This window comes from Rhinopithecus bieti, unplaced genomic scaffold, assembly GCF_001698545.2.
Source record: "Rhinopithecus bieti isolate Rb0 unplaced genomic scaffold, ASM169854v2 scaffold_5476, whole genome shotgun sequence".
Classification (NCBI taxonomy): Eukaryota; Metazoa; Chordata; class Mammalia; order Primates; family Cercopithecidae; genus Rhinopithecus; species Rhinopithecus bieti.
This window is the reverse complement of record NW_016805433.1, coordinates 1,423,799-1,447,193: the sequence shown is the minus strand read 5'-3', so window position 1 is coordinate 1,447,193 and position 23,395 is coordinate 1,423,799. Positions and strand designations below refer to the sequence as shown.

At 32.8% G+C, this 23,395-nt stretch overlaps 1 protein-coding gene across 1 annotated transcript in view; it reads left to right on the top strand.

Annotated features, from left to right (window-relative positions):
- Nucleotides 1-23,395, top strand: part of NAV3 (neuron navigator 3) — a 383,881-nt gene that overhangs the window by 117,211 nt on the left and 243,275 nt on the right. The window contains 2 exon segments of the mRNA XM_017872509.1: nt 10,335-10,407; nt 12,633-12,816. Coding sequence (XP_017727998.1) covers nt 10,335-10,407; nt 12,633-12,816 — 257 coding nt within the window.

The window sequence follows — 23,395 nt, the reverse complement described above, 5'->3', positions numbered from 1 at the left end:
GGCATGGTGGTGCACACCTGTAGTCCTAGTTACCAAGGAGGCTGAGGCAAGAGGATCGTTTGAGCCCGGGGGTGGAGGCTGTAGTGGGCTGAGACTGTGCTACTGCACGCCAGCCTGGGCAATGGGAGTAAAACCCTGTCTCAAAAACAACAACAACAAAAAAAGAAATAGACCCTTCTGCATTCTTTTCTAGGAGTCTATGTCTCTGTGATAATAGTATTTATTGCATTAAATTGGAATTACCTCCCTTCCCTATAAAACTATATATTTTTTAGGGCTTGGAAGTGTCTCAATGAACCAATAATTTTTAAATGAACGAAGGAAAACAAACATCCTGCAAATTTTAACCAAAGCAAAAATATTACTGTATTTTACTTTAACTCTCCAGAAAAAAAATTATCTCTAGTTAAAATCTTAGGATAAATTCTATGTAATTACTTGTATTCAATGTTAGGATGGGCATTTGCTCAAACTAAACCATCTTATCTATTTTTTGATTGAAATTTTATTTAATTTATGTAATGACACTAGTATTACATGTTTAATGTGAAAAATGAGAAGTATAGTTCACAAAAATAGCACAAGTCACAAAAGAATCTACCTTCCCGAAATATCCAAAGTTAGGATTGGTTTATGTTTTTCCAGACATTCTCTATGTATGATTGGCAACAGCAATATCTAGCACTTTAGCCATGTTCTAACTTGGATGAATTTCTTATGGAGAGAGAAATAAATCTTTGAGGCATTATACCTGCTATATGGTTTATGATTATTTAGCTTTTTACATTGTAGTAGGGTTTGAGTCCAGTGGGAAACTCAACATTTTAAATCCCAGGTCAAAGTCAACTCTATAAGCGTAATTGCAGAAGTTAAGGACTGGAGCGATCAATTTTCAAGCATCCTTGTGAACAGTTTTCCTTGTAGTTGCTCTTGTTGGTATGCCCTGTTCCTCCTTCTGATGCTTGTCTAACCTTATATAAAATCAAGCTTAGCTTTTTATTTATTTTTTTTTTTGAGACAGAGTCTCACTCTGTCACTCAGGCTGGAGTACAGTTGCGTGATCTCAGCTCACTGCAACCTGCTCCTCCCGGGTTCAAGCCGAATCTCCTGCCTCAGCCTCCATAGTAGCTGGGATTACAGACACATGGCACCATACCTAGCTGATTTTTGTATTTTTAGTAGAGACGGGGTTTCACCATGTTGGCCAGGCTGGTCTCAAACTCCTGACCTCAGGTGATCCACCCACCTCGGCCTGGGATTACAGGCGTGAGCCACCACACCCAGCCCCAACTTAGCTTTTAAGTCTAAATGACACTTCTGTGAAGCTTTCTCCATATCTGTAGTGGAAATTGATAACTCCATTCTCCTCGCTGCTCTACAGAGTCGTTTATAATTCTCTTTGAAATGTATCATGTTACGCCTTGCGTTATGACAATTTATGAATCTTTTCTGTCTCCTCAGCTATTTCACAAGCTCACAAAGGCAAAGATCTTGTCATGCATTTTTATATCCCTTCACCATTGAGCAGAGCTCTTTGACCATAATAAACAGTTGATAGTTGCTGAATGAATTAATCACTCGGTGTTAAGTGTTGTGCCATGGTTTAGATTTAATCACAAACTATGAAGAGGTTATGAATCATATCTTGATATTTAGTACCAAACTGTAATGTTCATTAACTATCCATAAGTGTAAAAATATGTGAATAGACGAGATATTACTTTGTTAATATTGTGATAGATGCTTCTAATTACACGTCCTGAAACAGGTTATATTTGCAGTAAAAAATGCTAAAAGACTGGCTGTAATAAAACACATAGCTTAAAATGTATGAGTTCAATGAAGAGCTGTGCTAATTAAAAGCACTACATTTTTAGAATAGTTTATTCATCACTGAAATTAATAAATATCAGGATTTTTTCTTTGAGACAGAGTCTCACTCTGTCCCCCTGGCTGGAGTGCAGTGGGGTGATCTCGTCTCATTGCAACCTCTGTCTTGCGGGTTCCAGTGATTCTCATGCCTTAGCCTCCTCGGAGTAGCTAGGATTACAGATGACTACCACCATGCCCAGCTAATTTTTGTATTTTTAGTAGAGATGGACTTTGCCATGTTGGCCAGGTTGGTTTCAAACTCCTTACCTCAGGTTGTCTGCCTGCCTTGGCCTCCCCAAATGCTGGGATTACAGGCGTGAGCCACCACGCCCTGCCAGTATCAGTATTTCTAATACACACTCTATGGTTTATATGTCGAGAACACCTGTTAACTCTCAGGTTTAAAATAATAAGTGTAGTTAAAAATATACTTGTAAGTGTCTTGAGTTTTCATATGTGAAGATGATGAGACTCTTCCTTTTCTCATTTGAAACCCAATTTGTAATTTAGCAATCAGACATGCTCATATTTAGCAAGTATGTAAGGGTCAGTATAAACATACAACTATGAAAATAGACAATCAGAAAAATTCTGCCTTGAAAAATTTCTGTCCCTTTTTTTATGTGAGTAGTTGAAATAATTCAGTACTCTTTAGAATACATGAAAATAGTGGCCATGTTTTGAAATTGATCTCTGTAGCACAGAGCACATTTTCAGGCATAAAATAAGTGTAATAAATGAGTGATGAATGAATAAATAAACGGTTTGCTTGACAGAACATGAAAAACCAGTAGTGTTACAGGATGCTAATATTAATTATATATGTTAAAACTACTCAATTCTAAAAATATGAACCAATTTCTATTACATTTGTTTAGTTTCTGTAATAAAGAAAATAACAGTCTATTTGAAGAATTACTCTAACAAAACTGTTTTTCTTTAGGGCATTATGATAAGATTAACTGTTTTGATGAAATCCCAAAACCTCAAGGCTCAATATATCTGTGCATTTGGATACTTCTGAAAATAATGACTGGCTCTAGCTCTCAGAAACTTTTCATTTTATTTTCATTACACAGCCAACATTTTTATAGTTAGCAAGCCATGCTTAAATTCAACATGAAAAAGGGAGGGAAAGTAGGTGTTCCATGCCAATAAAAGATAAACCACAAGTAGAAAAAAAGGGCCCAAGAAATTGTGCTTGACATTAAATTGTGCCTAACATAATAATTAGGCAAGTAAACGTCCTGAGAGTGACTGTCCGTAAGCTACAGATGTGTGACTATTACCTGAGCCAAATGATAAATGTGGTGTCCATTGAAATAATAATGCATTTCTTTGTATTACTGCTATAAAGGAATATGTTTTAATATCACAGGAATAACACATGAATTATATAGTACTATGGTCCAAATAAGAAAATTATAATGTATTACTCTAGTGTGAGCAATGCAATTCCTGCAACCACATGGTAGTAAACTGAAATTATCTGCAGTTACTTTCTTTGAAGAACATATTTGGAAGTTGTAATTTACAAATTTTGCTACAAATTGGAATCACCTGGGGATTTGTAATGTCTACTGAAAAACTGGCTCCTACCTGCTGACATTCTGATTAAGCTTATGAGGGTGTCAATTGGGCATCTATGGTTTTAAAAGATCCTCAGTTAATTCTTAAGTGTAGTAGAGTTTAAGAAATACTAGATTAAAACTTTGGGAAGTGAGTTTACTGGGATACGGATAATTCTTAGGAAACTCTGTGTAATACCAAAAGTGAAGGAGGCTATGATGTGAAATGGCATCATTTATACCATTATAGCATCATTACCCTTCATTCATATTAAAAACTTTTATAATAACAGTAGGTATTTTTTGTTGTTTTGAGTTATTGAATCCCTACTATGTACATTGTATTGTGCTAAGTGTTTTACATGTAAAATTTAAATGACTCTTCTAAGTAATTATGCATATTATCTGCTTTTAATTTTTATTTCTTAAATTGAAAAAAAATCAGCTAAAATGATTATTATGGGCCCCACCATCATGGAATTTTTTGAAATCTTTTATTTCTATTAATCCCAAAATATAATGGTAACAAGTTTTCTCCACACATCATTTCAATTTTATGAACTATTGATTTTTCTAAATGTGAATTGAAAGCACAAAACTAACCCCTTGGCATTTCCATTTCTCACTCATTTGCCTGTTATGATCAAGTTTTGGTTTTCTACTCTCATCAACATCTTTTCTACTCCAGAGTAGTATTTTCCTCCCTGACCCGACACACACACAAAAAAAGACCAAAAACTAAATTTTGGACATATAACAGGCCAAATGCTATTACAGCTTATAACTGATGCTATGTTTAAATTTATTAATTCATTCAGATAGTCAACAATAATGCATTAAGCATTGATTGTGCCTGGCCATGGTGTGAGGTTCTGGGGGTAGGAGGGTAAATATGAGAAGAGAGACATCAGCTCCCACCAGCAGAGATGAGTTCAAGTATTTCAGAGGAGAGGCTTAGGATGTCATACAAGTAAGTCAGCTCATCAGGGTCAATGTTCAGGAGACATAATGAAGTTGATTACTAATATTATTTCCAATTAGGGTTTAATTATTTCTCTTTTTTATTTGACTGCTTCAAGCATGAAAACACTATATTATCCTTGCTGTAGTTCATTTATTTCCTCAGAAATTATTTGTAGATCACCTACGTCATACATTTAGACTGGGGAGAGAGCAGTAGACAAAATTTAAAAGAATCAATAGAAAGTATACATTCTGGCTAGTCATATATATAGGTACACACATAGAAATAAATATATATACATATATAACACATTAAATATATATCATGATGTATACTTTAATATATATGTAATACATATCATGATATATACTTTAATAATATACAACATATATTACCTGTAATATATATGTAATGTATGTAATATACTATTATACTTTAATAATGTATATTACATATCATCAATAAATACATGGTTATATTATTACATATATAGTTATATACAATCAAAGTATATGTCATAATATGTCACACATACCATACATATTATACTTTAATAATGTATATTACATAGCATCAATAAATACATGGTTATATTATTGCATACATAGTTATATACAAAGTATATGTTATAATATGCCACACATACCATACATATATGTGTCATGCATGTAATATATGCACATGTATGATATATACACATGTAATATATGTATAATACATATATGTAACAAAATGCATATATGTATATGTGATGTGCACAAATATATTGTACATATACATATATGTAATGTATTAATATTGATATTTAATATAAATACATATTTAATATACATACATTTATTGCATTTATACATGCATATACATGTCTGACACATGTAATATATTAAATCTATAATATATACTTTAATAATATATAACTATATTCATATGTTTATATTACATATATAGGACATATGTAATATATTAAATACATAATATATACTTTAATAACATATTACTATGTATGTAATAGTATATTAAAGTATATGCTATATATTGCATATCTTGTAATGATATATGCAATAACACATATGTATATATTACACTATACATGATGTAATATATTAAATATACTAGTATTAATGTATATATTATATCTTTAAATAATATGTTTAATATGATTTGTGTGTATACAATTATATCTTATATATGTATATATGTTATATATGATATATGTATATATTACATGTGTAAGACATGCATGTAATATGTTAACTATAATATATACTTTCATAACTTATATTACTATATGTAATGTATGTCATTAAAGTGTATATTATATATTACATATCTGCAATGTATATCTTTATATTACTATATATGTAATATATTACATGTTTTGTAATATATTATTAAATTATATATAATATATTGCTTACATGTAATGTAATATATAATATAAGTAATGTATATTACATATATGTTATATATATGATTTAAATAGACTGGGGAGAGCATATAGACAGAATAAAAAACCATGAAACTTATATTCTGGCTGGTCTTCTATGTATACATTACACACATAAAACACACACACGTAATATGTAACATATACTTTAATATTTAATTTGTGTATAATGTTATAAGATATACTTTAATGTTTAATTTAGATATTTGAGCATTTACTATTTGATAAGCACTATTATGAGCACCTTTCGTTAATTAATTTACTTAATTCTAAATCTAATAGTCAACTCTTAGCTCTTATCTTACATGACTTGTTAGCAGCTTTTGATAGAGCTCATCTTTCCCTTGTCCTTAAAATACTTTCTTCAGGTGGTTTTCTGTACCCCATCCTCTCCTGATTTTCCTCATACTTCCCAGTGGCTTTGTTCACTCTTCTCTGTTGGTTCCTCCTCTTCTTTCCAATGATAATCTTCTAAGGCTCAACGTTTGTTCCTCTTCTTTTATGTCTATACACTTTTGTTGATAATCACCCTCAAGACTTCATTCACATCACCAAAAAATTTGATTTTAGATCTTCACTCCAACCTCTCAGTTGAACTCCAGATTGTGTGTCCTACTGCCTACTAACCATCTCCTTTTGAATGTTTGATGGACCAGTCAACATGTCAAAAAAGAAACCTCCTACTTCCATTCATGATCTTTTCCATCTCAGTGGATAGAGACTTCATCCTTCTTGTGATTAAAGCCCAAAACCTTGGAGTTATTCTTGACTCTTCTCTTTCTCTCAGATGCCATATCTTCCCATAAATTTATCTCAGAAAGCATCCAGAATCTGACCATTTCTCATGACCTTCACTGTCCCTTCGCTACCCTTGTTGCTACCCTTGAATATGCCCCCTACTGCATACCACCTGCTACAAACCCCACCAGAAAAGAGTCAATGTAGGCATGGCAATGCCCTGGTCTTCTTAGGGCAGTGTTTTCAATATAGTGGATTACCCTCCATGAATGGACCCTGAAATCTGTCTAGTAGATTTTAAGCAACATCTAAATAGACTAAACAGAAGACAGTACAGTGCACTAGGAAGCATCACAGTAATCTGTATTTAGTAAGGTAAAGTATTATTCCATGAAACTTTGACTCCATTATAATTATATAAGCATATTGGGTTGTGCTAGTCAATTTATTTCTTGCTGTGGGTTACAGTCAATATTCTAGAAAATATTAAGGTACATGAAGTTATTCTAATTAAAATTTCACCCAAATTTTTGGTGTTAAAATATGATTTCAATTTTGATCATTTGTTTGATATCCGATTCAAACAATAGTGAAGGAAAATAAAACAGATTACAATTACTTGGCTCAATTTGGTGGTAAAATAACTTTTATTTATTTGTAAGTTACCAAAAGTTTTAGAGGTTTTAGTTTATAGAAAATTGACATTTAATATGGAAAAAAGCAATTAAAATGGTGTTTGTACTAGGTCTATTTATAATAACTGAGAGATGTTTAAGGGAAATCTATATTATAAACAGGAATGATAAAATCTTTAGAATTTCTTGAAATAAAATTATTAACCAGAGAATATTATTTTATCATTAAAAAATTCACTCAAATTATCTTAAAGTATGACTCTGGTGAGAAAGTGACCATATAAATGACATTTAACAAGTTAAAACTACTTCTTTTTACTATAAAACATATAGCCTAGTATGTACTAACAAATGTGATTGAATTTATAGGACTAGAATTAAGTGGGAAAAAGGTATTATTTTCTTGAAAGTCATGTTTATTATGCTGATACACTGTGAGAAAATAAATTTTGGTAAATTGTTAATTTTAACAATAAATGTTGAATAAATAAATGAGCTTTAATGAACTAGCCTTTAATAGTCATATTGGAAACTGTATTCAAGTACTTATTCTGTTGCTATTACCTAGCTACTCAGGCAATAATGGGGAACATAACTATCGTAAATTATTGGTCCTCATAATTAATGACTATGAGAGAATAGTAAAAATGATCGAATGCTCCTGATAAATAGATTTGAAAATAAAAAAGAATGTATTATTGATCGTTGTTTTTGTTCTCCTTCTCCTTCCTTCCTTCCTTTCTTCCTTCCTTCCTTCCTTCTCTTCCTCCTTCTCTTTCCTTCTCCTTCCTTCTTCTCCTCCTTCCTTCTTCTCCTCCTCCTCCTTCCTCCTGCTTCCTCCTTCTGCTTCTCCTTCCCCCTCCCCCTTCCTCTTCCTCCCTCCTCTTCCCCCCTGCTCCTCCTTCTTCTCCTTCTTTCTTTCCTTTTCCTTCTCCTTCTCCTTCTTCTCTTTTACATTCCCCTTCTGATTGTGGTGCAAGATGAGAGAGAGAGTTGTGTCTAACACCCAATTTAGGAATCAGTTTATTTTATATGCTGGTTAAATGGTAGACAAAAAATGATCTTACAAACTTAGCTACAGACTCGATGAGCCTTTTCTGGATTTTCAGTGAGCTGACCTGTTCATGTATAATATGAGTAACTAAATTTTAGGTAATAATATCCTATTAACATTTTGTAGCAAATCACATTTGGGTCAGAAATCTTCCTTCTTTCTATAAAAGGCATATAATTGCATTGCAGTCAAGAACTTTAGGACTGCTCTTGCAAACGTTTAAAAATATTATATCACATTATCTTTCTTAATATTAGGCCACAATAATTATTTCACATCTTTCTTTTACTAATTTTTCGTGGGTCTGAAAGAAATACATTTAAAAGAACACTGTGGATGGATAGAGAACACCCAATTTGCCTCATTCCTTGTTATTGTTCCTCCTCCTTTCCTTCCTTATATAATCTTATAGCTAGTAGCAGAATGAAATATGAAGAAAGGAAGTAATTAATATATGTTTCAGCACTATCACCTCATTGAATATTCAGATGCTGATCGGCAGAACAATAAGATTTATTATATTATGTTGTATTCAGCATGTTCAACTCTATTATTTATTTAGGAGAGTAAATTCAGTAAAACTTACTTTGAAGTTAATTAATATAAGACTTTTTTTCCTCAAAATAAATGAGTATATCTTGTCTGTGGTCATTTTTAAGGAAAAAGCATATAATTGTATATTATCATTTTTTGTACAAAATTACTATTTTAAAGGAACATAAATAGTTTCTCTATTTTATAAGGATGGATTCTTGAATCTATTTTTTTCGTTTTATTTTCTTTAAGAGACATTTTGACCTTGCTGTGAAGCTAAGCTAGGGAGGACATTGGCAGAACTCTGTGTGTGTGTCCTCATGCATAGCTTTTGATGAGAATTTAGTAAGACAGACAATAGTTCCTTGCCAAGTTATTAATTTTAAATCTCATCTTTACTGTAGAATGTAAATATTTATAGAATACTCCCAAATCCAGGGAGATGGATCACAAAGAATTGGAAGTTTTTAGCTTTCTATACTCTTATGAATCTTAGCTGTGTCACTGCTATATAATGCCATGATCAATTTTTTTTTTTTTTTTTTTTTTTTTTTTTTTTTTTTTTTTTGCTTCTCACCCCAAATGATTGTAAACTGGTAATCATATTGAAACCAACCATTTAAAAGTCATGGGGCCTGGCATGGTGGCTCACGCTTGTAATCCTAAAACTTTGGGAAGCTGAGGCGGGTGGATCACTCGAGGTCAGTAGCTCGATACCAGTCTGGCCAACATGGCAAAACCCCTCTCTATAAAAATACAAAAAATTAGCCGGGCATGGTGGTGTGCACCTGTAGTCCCAGCTACTTGGGAGGGTGAAGCTAGAGAATCGCTTGAACCCGGGAGGGAGAGATTGCAGTGAACCAAGATCTCACCACTGCACTCCAGCCTGTGTGACAGAGCAACATTTTGTCTCAAAATCAAAACAAAACAAAACAAACCAACAAAAGCGCTACAGGAATCACCCTTTTAAAATAGCAAAGACAACACCTATATTTAATCAGCAGATTATTCACCTCTAGAAATACAAATATAATTTTTAAAATAAATATTTGCTAGGTTTAGGATGAAAATATCTTCATTTTCATATTGTATCAATCCTTTCTCCATCTGTCTATCTTTTGACGTACTTAACAAATACTGCTGATTAAATTTAAATTACCCACATCCTAACATTCTAAGACACACATGCAACAATCTCAGTCTGTATGGATGCTTTCACTGGGACTTATTTGCAAAGTACAAGATCCAGTTTTATGTTAAGTAGGTGGGTTGCTAATCTGCAAGAATGCCATTCTTGATCAGGCCTTTATGAATTGTTTGTAAGTACCAGCTGGACAATGAAAGCTTTATATTCATTCTGCAATTAGCCAAAATAATTCTAGTTAAAGTCTGGTTAAGACTTCTAGTAGGAAATGAATGTAAACTATTCATTCTTTATCGTTCTTTCTGGTTTCATTTTGGCACATGCATTTATTAAAATACAATCCCCTAAGTTGCTTTTTCACTGCTTTTCATGTTGCAGATTGAAAATGTTGATGTCTGCCTTAGTTTTCTAGCAGCCAGAGGGGTAAATGTTCAAGGTCTATCTGCTGAAGGTAAGAAAAAGAATGACTGAATTGTCGCAAATGGCATCAATGTATTTAAATTATTTTTTATAATGTAAGAAATGTAACATTGGAGTATACGGCTCCTTAATATGATAAAAGAAATTGGTTGAAGTCTTCAAGACAACTGAAACATAAACATGATGGTTATTACTATGTGCTTTAAGTATTTAAATGTTTTCCATATTTTGCCAGAACTATTCTTTTCATAACCAACTATATGGGAGAGGAGTGAATCAACAAAACATCTTTATGTTATTACTAGTTTATAGTATAATTAGATTTCTTAAGTAGATTAATAGAGAATTAGATAAATGTTGGATGGACATAAATACAGGTAAAATATTTTAATTAAGTCTTAATATTATTTTATTAATACCATTTCTATAATATATTCAAGTTGGTAGAAATAGTCAAAATAGTTGGTTAGTTTAAATAAGTCACTATGAAGTATTAAATAATTAGAACTAACAGCATTAATCACTGTTATATATAAATGTTTTAAATCATTAAAGATTCAAAAGATCATCACTAAAATTGAAAGATAGTAAAATGGGGAAAACTTGAACAAGTTTTGATGTTTATCTTTTTCTGAGTTTATTTTACTCTCACATGTAAAGGTGGCAAAAGTTGGCAAACGCTTGCCACACATAAGATAAAATTTGCCATACTTGAGAACCCTGATATTTAAATTTCTTTTAAATTTACATGTTATAATGTATAATTAAATTGCACATTCAATGGCCAATAAGCTCAAGTTCAAACCTAACTGGTAGTTCTGTAACTTAGAATAACATTTGAATAAAATTCCCCAGGATAATATGTTGCTAAGTAGTTAAAGGCAGGCTAGAATTGCTGCCATTTATTCATTTTTTTGTGTATCTTCCTTATGAAAACCTTTATTAATATAAGCCTATTGATTTTCATTCATCTTTTAAAAATATATGAATGCTCAAAATTTACTCTCTAAATTAATTAAGCATGCAAAATAATAAAACAATAATTTTAAAAAACTCTTTAAACAAAATCTTTCAGGTTTATAGGAGAATATTAACACTCTCTCAATGTAGCCTCAGATTGATAAGCCAGCTCTTCAATATGACGGAAACTATGAGAAATGTTTGGGGAGGAAATAGAGCAACTCAGAGGGTCATTTTATATTAATTATTTTACTGCATAGTTTGAGTTATATGATAAACCATCAGAGATCAAGAAATCCAAAGATTTGGTTAATTTTCCTAAACTCCAAAAGGGGACATAAAGCCTTGATCTCAGAGGAGGATGTATTTTATTGCCAACAGCAAGTTTTATTTAAAATATGATTAGAGGTTATGTAGCTTACTTTCAAGCTTTGCTTCCTTCTCTTTCCCTATTTTTTAAGTTATAACTACAGGAGAAAAATGTAGGCTTATGTGTAACCTACATTGTGAATTTTATTTTTTTATTCAATATTTGAAAATCTTACACAGGAACTTCATCTGTTAGAACCAGGATTTTTACTTATTCAATTATGTTATCTAACATAAGCTAATCTTCATTATTTATTAATATATAGCATAAATTAAAATAAAAGAATTGGAACATTAAAAATTGATATGTCTGTTTTTTGGAAGATATACATACACAGATATATATTTTGATATATATGGATATATATTCGGAAGATATATATATACATAAATATGTATAAATGAGTTGGTGAGTGGGTGATTTAGAAAGAAAGTTGATTGCAACGAATCCAGTTGGTATTACGAGGTGCACCCACATCATCAATATTTATAAATACAGGACAACCAACATTTCAGTGGCTTTCTTTCTCCAGTTTGTAGCCACTGCTATGCTGGCAACAGCTGTGTATATTTGTGAGGAAAACAACGTGCTAAATCAAATGGTTAGCACAAGAGAGAGCTCATTTATTTCTAAGCAGGAGCTAACTCGAGAAAAATTGTAGTTCAAGGTCAGCAAAGAATATCACTTCTGAGCGTGCTTTGTTCTTTTTACCCTCTATCCTTTGATTCTCTCCCTGAAATTCCAAGGTATTTGGAAATGTTAACATGTTTCAGAAATTCAGGTTTGTTTGTGACTCAACTGTGACTGACAGAATTAAGTTGTATTTCTATCTTCATAGATTTAGTTCAAGAGGATTGCATCTAGAGTTTGTTAAAAAGGACATTGAATACATACGATGCTTCTTTTGTATTTTTCATTTCATACAGAAATAAGAAATGGAAACTTAAAAGCCATTCTAGGGCTGTTTTTCAGTTTGTCTCGCTACAAGCAGCAACAACACCACCAACAACAGTACTACCAGTCCTTGGTGGAACTTCAGCAGCGAGTTACTCACGCTTCCCCTCCATCGGAAGCTGGCCAGGCCAAAACCCAACAAGATATGCAGTCCAGGTAAGGAAAGGAAGTAGGGAATGTGTTTCCAATTAGTTTGTGTAGATATAACCTGTTTTTAACAAATTATTGTCCATGAGTTTGAAAAACGTACTCATGTACTTGTATCAGTGTGATGGGATTATTTGACTTGTGTAATGGAAACTAAAACCACTCTTCTTTTGCTTGGACAAGCAACGTCTATCATCTTTGGGTGACATATTTTGTTTGCTTTCTAAAGATTGTTGTTCTGTATCACAGTGTGAAATGTCTTTGGTGTAAGTAATGTGGCATGGCTACTTTCTTCTACAAATGACTTTAGCATTTAGAATGTGCTATTGAGTCCTAGTCTCCTGTCGTGTAGTTATCATTCATTGATACTTTTGATTAATTAAGTCTGTCAAAAATTTCAGGTCTGTTAAACATAGGAGTTTGAGGTTTGGGAACATAGTGTTTTTGATGTGTGTGTGTGTGTGTGTGTGTGTGTGTATGTGTGTGTATGCACATACATGTATTATTTGTCTGGTTTGAGTCTTTTGGCATATGTAGACACAGCCTGGGTGGAGTGTCCCAAATCATGGCAACTTCCTTTTCTTTTCCATTATTAGTATTGTGTTTTTTTTTTTTTTTTTTTTTTTTCAACTTTAGAATTGCATCAGTCAGTGTTCAACTAGAGGAGTCGAGCAAGTAAACAATATATATACAAGAGACTTATTGTGAAGAATTGGTTTAGTGTGATTGTGCATTCTGGTTAGGCAAGTATGAAATCTGAAGGGCAGCCCAGCTGGGAGGGCAGGCTAAAACGCTTGTCATGAACTGAAATTGCAGTACACAAGTAGAATTTCTCCTGTCAAGGAAGCCTCAGTTCTGCTTTTGAAAAGCAAAACTGTCAGCTGGGCACAATGGCTCATGCCTGTATTCCCAGCACTTTGGGAGACTGAGGTGGATGTATCACAAGGTCAGGAGTTCAAGACCAGCCTGGCCAAGATGGTGAAAGCCTGTCTCTATGAAAAATACAAAAAGTAGCCAGGTGTGGTGACAGGCTCCTGTATTCCCAGCACTCTGGAGGCTGAGGCAGAAAATTGCTTGAACCCGGGAGGCAGAGGTTGCAGTGAGCCAAGATCCAGCCTGGGTGACAGAGACTCACTAAAAAAAAAAAAAAAAAAAAAAAAAAAAAAAAAAAAAAAAACTTTCTTCCAACCTAGTTGAATCAAGATCACCTCAGATTATCTAAATAATTTTAACCTGAAAGTCAATGATTATAGAATTTTATGACTTCCCTCAAAGTATCTACATGCAACACTAGATTAGTATTTTGCGGAATAACTTAAGACCTATAGTCTAACATAGTTTACTGCAAAAATAAATGATCACAGAATGAGTTTCACTTAACACTTTTGCAAACTCTATATATGTTCCTGAACAATGGACTGGGGTATTGGTTAGTTAGCCTCTATTACATAAAGTTATGATATTTTTCCTTAAGGAGAGAGGATATGAAATCCTTTCAAATTGTCTTTGAAAATATAAACAACTTGTCAACAACATAAATATTTAACTTTGTCCACCTTAGAAGTCAAGTTTTGAAACCTACTAACATTCATCTACTTTGAGTTTGGGTAAAATTAGAAAATGACTCAACAATTTAAAATGAGTTCCAAAATACATTTAGAACCACCTCCACTTACTGTCCAATTGTTTCAGAAATCACCTTCCTTTCATCATTAACCAACCCTCATATGGACCTTGTTTGTTACTTCATATAAACAATATTTATTTCTCTATACAACCATGTAATTCTATTCCCTTTGGGAAGATTTTCCTCTCCGTGAAATTTTTAAAATGAATTTAAAAAAGTATATAGTTTTCTGGAAAACATTGCCCAAATATAAAGTTTAATGAAGTGATGGGGATATATTTTATTATAAATAAATGCACATATTTGACCTGCTCCTTTAGCTCATCTGGCTTTTTGGTTTTATCAAGTGAGATTGTTACTAAGACTCATAGTGGAATAAATCTTCTATAGGTAATAAGTTTTCTTGGATTTTTTGTAAGCACAGAGAAGATAGAAAGTGGATAACATCATTTTTTATGTATATTTTATTTTTTTTTTTGTGTGTGGGGATGGTTGGAAATAGAGATGGATTCTGAAAAGTGCATAATAATATTACTAGAGTTTGGTTTTAAGCAATTTAAATAAAAAAGACACAAGAAAGTAGTCTGAAAATAAAGGAAAATAAACCGTTTTGTGTAAAGCATGGTTGACTTCTGGAAGTGATACAGTAATATTCATTTGAAATTTGCTTTCCTCACTTTTTTCTGTATCTTCCATGTGTGAATTAATTGGTCAGAATTCTTGCCAGAATTTTCTTGGTAGTTATGACCCTTTTAGGAAAATGTTTTCCTTTTCCTATTCTTCTGGGGCTGGATGACATTACTGTTATGCAACTATTGGGGTAATTTAAAATATAAAACCTGTATATTATACTCATGGTTTTATACTGTTTTTGTGGATAGATGTCTTCCAATTTTTTCATTACAGTTTATGAAAAGTATTCTTTTCAACAGTGTCCTTTAAGGCTGAAAGGGAAGACCTCTTTTTAGCTAAATTTTTTCTTCTGGATTTAATTACTTTTTTTGAATTGCCATATAATTAATAAAGTGTATGAGTAAACAGCTTTACTAAAAGTAGTATTCAGGAACCCTGATTATGAAGAGTTCAATCCTAACTTTCATAGTTTTACTTTTCAATTGAATTTGTTACGTGTTTTAAAGGATATGAATTTAGACATTATATTATTTTTTTTCATATAGATTTTGGGTGTATCACAATTAATAATGAATAGAATTTAATGTTGGACTTACTTGCAATCAATTTTAAGCATTTTTCAAGGCCGTATGAATAATATACATAGAATGTATATAGTATCTTATTGTTTTAGAACCAAGATAATTATGCAGAAATTCAAGTGACAAAATTATCTTCTTTGCCCTAGAGGTGGTGAGTCATAATCATGATTTTGATGCCTTTTCATTGTTTTCAAAGTTCTTTTCCAAGTAAATAGGTTTAAATGTCAACTTGCTATACTTTTTCTGGATATTTCTGGCCGACAAAAATGATCTTATACTTTTCTCTGTAGACTAATGAACATTTCTCTTGGGCCACATTGTCCTCCAAGTTCAGTAAAGTGTTTCTGTTTCATTCTCTTTGTTTAAAAGTAAAAATTGGCAGAATTCTACCTACTTCTACACCACTTTATTTTACTATTAATATTTTTTAATTTGATTTACTAATTTGAAATAACTCAGATGTTTTTCCTCAATTTGAATAGCTTATCCTTTACACAAAATCTTGGATTTAAATAACAAGTGAAATATACAGGAGAAAAAATAAAACAATAACCAAGAGGAAAGATAGAGGTAACAAATCCTGCCTCTCCTTACTCCTCTCAGTTGCCTCTCCACCCTTTGAGTTGTAAATGTATCCTATAGGGGCATGGCGCGTGCCTGTATGTGAGCCTTGAGTGGTGTCTATGTGCCACAGTTGTGCCATGCTGTGTGTCTGTTTCAAGTTGGCACCAGGAAGCTCTAATTGTTAAGAGGTTTCCCTCTGGAATCAGACTGCCAGCACTTGGATCTGGATTAAAGTAAGGTGGGATTCAGATTTTAGTTTCCTTAAATTCATTACAAAGGAATCTAATTTTGGCTTATTTGGAGTGATAAAGACCTTGGAAATTAACCAAGTAATCCAATTCTTTCATTTAGATATATCTCTAATCTAAAACTGATATTTTATCTATGTCACTATTTTATGGATAAACGTTATGTGGCTAAGATTCAACCATCTTTCTACTATTCACAAAATATTAACATCTTATTTTGCCATTTATTAGTATGGTAAAATAACTAGTTCATTTTATATTTCTTAATTTATTTTATTTGGGACAAAAGGTAGATAAAAATTCCTTCTCTCAACCAAAGGGGAAATATGAGCAATGTTTTCATATAAATGCTAAAAAATCTATATAAAGGTGGTATCATAAGTTTATTTTCAACAGGGAAAAAGAAGAAATCCCTCTTGCTTTATTCTAGGAAACATGTAAAAATAAATCCTTAATTTTAATTCATAAAATTCCATTTCATCCCTAAGGCTATTTTCTGCTGATGTGAACTTTACTTTTTCATATGTTGCATTTTCACAATTAGAGTCCTAGTTGACAGGAAAGCCAAAAGAAAATTCTATTTCAACCCTATGCAGTACCTGGCACATACCAGCCAATACTCAGTAAATGAGTGCATGATTTTCCTAAGAATATCTGGTAAAAACATTACAGTGAAAAAAATATAAAATGAAATTTGATTTTTCTTATGTACTGACCTTGTTATACACAAGGTGTTAGGATGATAGTACATGTAAAAGATAATTTTTTTATTTGCTAAAAGCTTTTTTAAAAGACGTGATTTTCTTAAAATACATGCTTTTATCTTAATTTTGACCAGATTATTAAATGATTTTCCTTACCGTTATCAAATAGTTAACGAATTTTACCAACTCATAGATAGTGGTTATTAAATCACATGAATAGTTTATGTAGTATACAACTGAAACATGTAAAAAGAAGAAAATTGAATGTGAAAGTAGAGGTCAGAGATTACATAGATAGATGATAGAGGTGGCAAAGCCAGTGGTGATATATCTTTCTGAATTTAAAAAAAATTATTTTGGGAACTTGAAAGATTATGATCTCTGCAGATGATCATACGTCCTTCTGCTTTTGATTTTGTAGGAGCAAATCAATCATGTGTCCACTTTCAGTTAAGATGAACGTGCTCTTACAGGACTCACAAGTTAAACTGTGAAATCCCCGGGTATATGTTTTCTGAATGACTTGTCTGTTCCCTTGCAGTCCCTTTCCAAGGTTCCTGTGACCCCTACCACACACATTGCTTTTGGAACCCTCTTACCATAGAGGACATTTGCCTTCCAGGGTATCTTTTCCAGGAAACATTATTTCCTTCTGGGAGATTCACTCTGAAACTGGGACGGTTTACAGCTTTTTGGCCAAAGGTTATAAATCTTGAGAAGTATATAAGGCAGTTTAATTTAAGATGACAGGAAGGCTCTAGTAATTTAAGCCCTTGTGAACCTGGCTTCAATTAGCTGCCTAACGCAGTTCTGTGTTGTGGCCTATAGTGTGCTCTTTAAAAAAGTCAGTTAATCAATTAAACTTTAAACAAAACAAAAACATAAAAGAAGACGGATATTTATAAATCATTATTTAAAGCAGGATTTTTTTTATCTCTAGAGGGAAATAATTGAAGAGAAAGAAATTATTCTTAATTGACTGCATTTGGAAACCCAGAGTATGTAATACTAAGAGAGAAAGTTTGTGTGAGCACGTGCACACACTTTTGTTATGTTCTAACACTGGTGTTTCAGTTGTTATAGATGAAGATTATATTATAGTAAAGGTGGGACTCAGATTTTAAGTTTCTTAACTTCATTACAAGCAAATATTTCGCTATATTTGGAGTGATAATGACTTGATTAGCGAAGTAATCAATTTTAAAATTTAAATATATTTAGCATAAAATTAGATAGTATCTCAGTATTTTTGTTGTTTTGTTTTGTTTTGTTTTGTTTTGAGACAGAGTCTCGCTCTGTCATCCAGGCTGGAGTGCAGTGGCACAATCTCAGCTCACTGCAACCTCTGCCTCCCAAGTTCAAGCCACTCTCCTGCCTCAGCCTCCCTAGTAGCTGGGATTACAGGTGCCCGCCACCATGGCCAGCTATTTTTTTTTTTTTTTTTTTTTTTTTGCATTTTTTTGTGGAGATGTGGTTTCACCATGTTGGCCATGGTGGTCTCAAACTCCTAGCCTCAGATTATCTGCCTGCCTCAGTCTCCCAAAGTGCTAGGATTATAGGCATGAGCCCATCATTCCCAGCCGCTATGTCAGTATTCTTGGATGCATTTTATGTGGGTAAAGATTAAACATCTTCTGTATTGGTTATTTCAGAGTCAGGCAAGTATGGGTTGAAATCCTGCTTGCCAATTCCCAGTGGAGTGGCGTGGCCAAGTGATTTTAACCTGCTCAAATCCTAGTGTTCTTCCTCTAATATTGGAATGGTGGCAACTTTCTCATAAGGGTGTTGAGGAAACCAGATGAAATGGTTTATGTATAAAATGCTTACTTAGCATAACACAGCATATAATAGACACTCAAACCAGCTATTTCCATCTTCCCTTCTCTCACTTGAAGATCATATCACATGTGTAATAAAATACATTGACCCACATTAAAAACCTTAAGTCAACCTCATTACTGTTCTCCCTTTTCTTTCTCTAATCAAGTCTGCCCATTCCACTTCTAAGTTTAATTAAATATATGAAAATAATTTAAAGTAACAATATTTCCACTAAAATAGCTTAATAATGCTCAGTCCTTTGTATGCCCAGTCTAAATAAGCAGAATAACCCCTTTAATTACTTTAGGTATTTTTTTTTAGTAGTTACTTCCATGTAGCTAAATAAAATGCTTCGACCACTGGTTTCTGTTCATCAATTTGATCATTATCATTTGATTCACACTTCTCTATTTCTTCCCACCCTCATTAATTGATTCTACAAGTTTTTATTAAGTACGTAATACGTTCTAGACAATCTTCTAGTCACGGGAGATAGGCAGAAGACAAAAGAGATTAAAAAAAAATTTGCTGTCTTGAAGCTTTCATTCTAGTGATTGGAGATAATACAAAATTAATTAAAATATTTACCAGTAATTTGACAGCTGATGATGGAGAAAAACAAATCACAAAAGGGCAAATCAAATGTGTGAGAGCCATTTTTTTGCTAATTAAAATTTAATGAGGACCGAGGAAAGTCCTCATTCAGATGATGACGCTAAGCAAAAAAAATGAGAGAATGTTGTCGGTGAATATTTCAAGGCAGAGCGTTTCAGGCTGAGAGAAGGAATGCTCTTAGACCTTGAATTAAGAGCCTGTCTGGTTTTCTTCAAGAAGAGAAAACATCTATCCCAGTTGGACTGGATCAGAGGGAAAGAGGCAGAAGAAGAGTAGGTTATAATTCGAAGAAACATAAGAATTAGTATGGCCCTGTTGCCATTGTGAAGACTTTGGCTTTTATTCCTGGAGAGAGGGGAAGATAGTAAGTGCCATGAGGAACATAAACAGGCATATAAATAAAGTGGTCACATTGTCTGCTGTGTTGAAAATAGAGTGTAGTAGGGAAAAGGTGGTAGCAAGAAGTCGTGGAAAAAACTTGGGCTATCGTGTTGAAGGTGCAGAGAGGAAGTTAAATGCCAAATGCGTTTTGAAGGTAACGTCAGTAGAAGAAACTGATAGACTTGTAATGAAATTGGTACACAAAAAGGGGACTGTAGCATGGATAAAAAGGAGGCTATAATGGGAGACTCTGTGTTATCAATGTAGTATTAGCTATTGGAAAGATGGTGTTTCCATTCGCTGAAATGAAGGAAAAAAATTGTGAGGAAAGGTTTGGTAGGGAGAAAGTCAGATATTCACTTATTGTCATGTGAGCTTTGAAACATCTGTGAGATATATCCAAAATACTGAGGAGGCCATTGGAATTGCAAGACTGGGGTTTAAGGGACAGATGGAGCCTATAGATAAAAATCATGAAAAAATAAGTATATAGCAACAATAAAAAGCTATGAGGCTAGACATGATTAAGTCACCAAAATCTGTACATAGATGAAGAAGAGAACTGAGGCCTTGGATCAGGAGCTTATCAATATTTAGAGATCAAGGAGATGGCAAGACTTGACAGAGGAGACCAAAAAGAGTTAGCCTGTTAAGTAGGAAGAAAAGTAGAACTTGATGTCCTGGGAAGCAGGTGTATAACGTGTTCAATGGAGAGACAGATCAATAGTCATAACTTATATGGAGCCCCTTTTGAACCATTCTAAATAGTTTATACATACATTTACCGTCTCAATCCTCACAATAATCCTATGATGTACGTACTGTTTTCTTTCTTTCTTTCCTTCCTTCCTTCCTTCCTTCCTTCCTTCCTTCCTTCCTTCCTTCCTTCCTTCCTTCCTTCCTTCCCTTTCCTTCTTTTTTCTTTTCTTTTCTTTTCTTTTCTTTTCTTTTCTTTTTTGAGATGGAGTCTCACTCTGTCACCAGGCTGGAGTGCAGAGGCACAATCTCGACTCACTACCACCTCCGCCTCCCGGGTTCAAGAGATTCTCCTGCCTCAGCCTCCCAAGTAGCTGGGACTACAGGCATATGCCACCATACCCGACTAATTTTGTATTTTTAGTAGAGATGCGGTTTCACTGTGTTGGCCAGGACGGTCTCGATCTTGACCTTATGATCTGCCTGCCTCGGCCTTCCAAAGTGCTGGGATTACAGGTGTGAGTCACCGCACCCAGCCTGTACTGTATTCTTAATACTAATTTTGACATAAGAAAAATGGAAAGATCAATTAAATTGCACAGTTTCACAGAGACTAGGCTGTATATTGGATCAAGGCAATCTAGTACAGAGTTTGTGTTTCTAACCATTAATTACAGAATGTCAACTATATGAAATGTGGGATATAAGTAGGATGAGGACTGAGAAGTGACCTATGGCTTCTGCACTGGGTGAGAGCTTTTTCATTGAGGTAGTTGCTGTGATAACTTGATTGAAATCTGTGCAAAAGAGAATGAGAGGGAGGAATTACAGATAGAGATACACAATTTAATGTGTCAATTAAAAGAAGAGATAGCAAATATAGGCAAGTCTTTCTAGGAGTGTTACTAACATAGTTATACTCCACTATCTTTAGTTCTTTTGTTGGTTAACTTTGTACCTTTATATATTTTGTACCTTCATATAATGGAATAACATCTTTATTTCTTTTCAATCACCTGTAGAATATCTTTTGGTTTTGTAAAACCTGGATATTAAAACTACGGTGTGGTTCTCCTCTATCCACTGACAATTTCCAATCTCTGTTATTGGCACTTTTATTTTTTGTTACCAATGTTCATATGATTAATCTATTTTGTACACGTATCTGATTGTTCCATGCTTTTAGTATAGGTTGATTCTAAAAGTTGTATGTGTGTGTATATATATATATATATATATATATATACACACACACACACACACACACGTGTATATATATACATATTCTTCAGAATCAAGTAATATACTCTGATTCTTCCCTAGTTAAGGCCTATCTGAAAGTTGATATTTGTTTGAATTGATGCATAAAATGGTAGATAATTTGAATAAGGGCCAGAGCTCATTTTATTATAGTTTGGGGAGATGAGTCCAAGTAAACCAAGGGATCACTGTATGCCAGGGTCTTTTTTCTGGGATTATTCAGTTATTATAGTTTAAAATGCTTTTGTGTTCGGATAGTTGGTTTTGGTTTAGTTTTGCTTGTAAAAAAATTATTCTTAGTTTTCCTTTGCTTAACTAAGTCAGAATCAATTAAACTTAATTTTCTAGGTATAAAATAAAAACATCATAATTGTATTTTATCTTTCCAAAAGAATTGTGAGAATATAAATACATTTGAAAGTATGAGACTAACTCTTAATTTAAGAACTTAAGAAATACTTTTTGCCATAAATATGTAGTTAAAAACAATGGTGAGCCATTATTTGTCCCTATCAAATCTTTTTTAAGATGTGAAATGTTATTATAATAGAGCTGTGACTCATGATAACTAATTTGTGATTTATTTATTTAAAATTTTATCACAGGACATTTTGATGGCCTAGTTAGATATTTTCTACCAAACACTAGAAATTTGATTCCAACCAGAGGTACTACGTATTTGGCATATATGAGCCACTTTCTTCTCAAATAGAGCACTGATAATATATGTAATTATTTCATTTACAATTTTATACTATATGAAATTATTTATTAATCTTTTCTACTAAAGACTAACATCAAAAAGTTAAAATTTATTACAAATTTTCAAAAATTTTCGAAACTTATTAAAGTCAACAGCTATTGAATTTATTAATCTGTTTTCTACTAAAGACTAACCTCATCTCAACTTTTTAAGGTTAGTCTTTATAAAAAACAGATTAATAAAGTCAATATATATAATTTTGAATAAATTTCTAAAATTATAATTAATAAAGTCAGTAACTATTAGCTTTTCATAATCCCTTTTCTATGCCTCTACTTCTGACCATCCCAAATGCCTCTTTCTGATTGATCTCTCAGTCTCATAAGATGTTAAAAGAAAATAACTTGATTTTATTAATTACGATTTTCAATATGGAGTAAAATTACATCTCAGTACATTCAGAACTTCAGCCTCAAAAAGTTGAAGTTAGTCATCAGTAGAAAACATATTAATAATTATGGACCTTTTTTCTATTATAAGTCAATAACTTTTCAAATTACTGACATAATAAAAACTGCAACTGTCTCAAAAATCATAATTGTCTGGACATGATAGCTCATGTCTGTAATCTCAGAACTTTGGGAGGCCAAGTCAGGAGGTCACCTGAGGTCAGGATTCCAGACCAGCCTGGTCAACACTGTGAGACTTGCTCTCTACAAAACAAATACAATACAGAAAAAAAAAAAAAAAAAAAA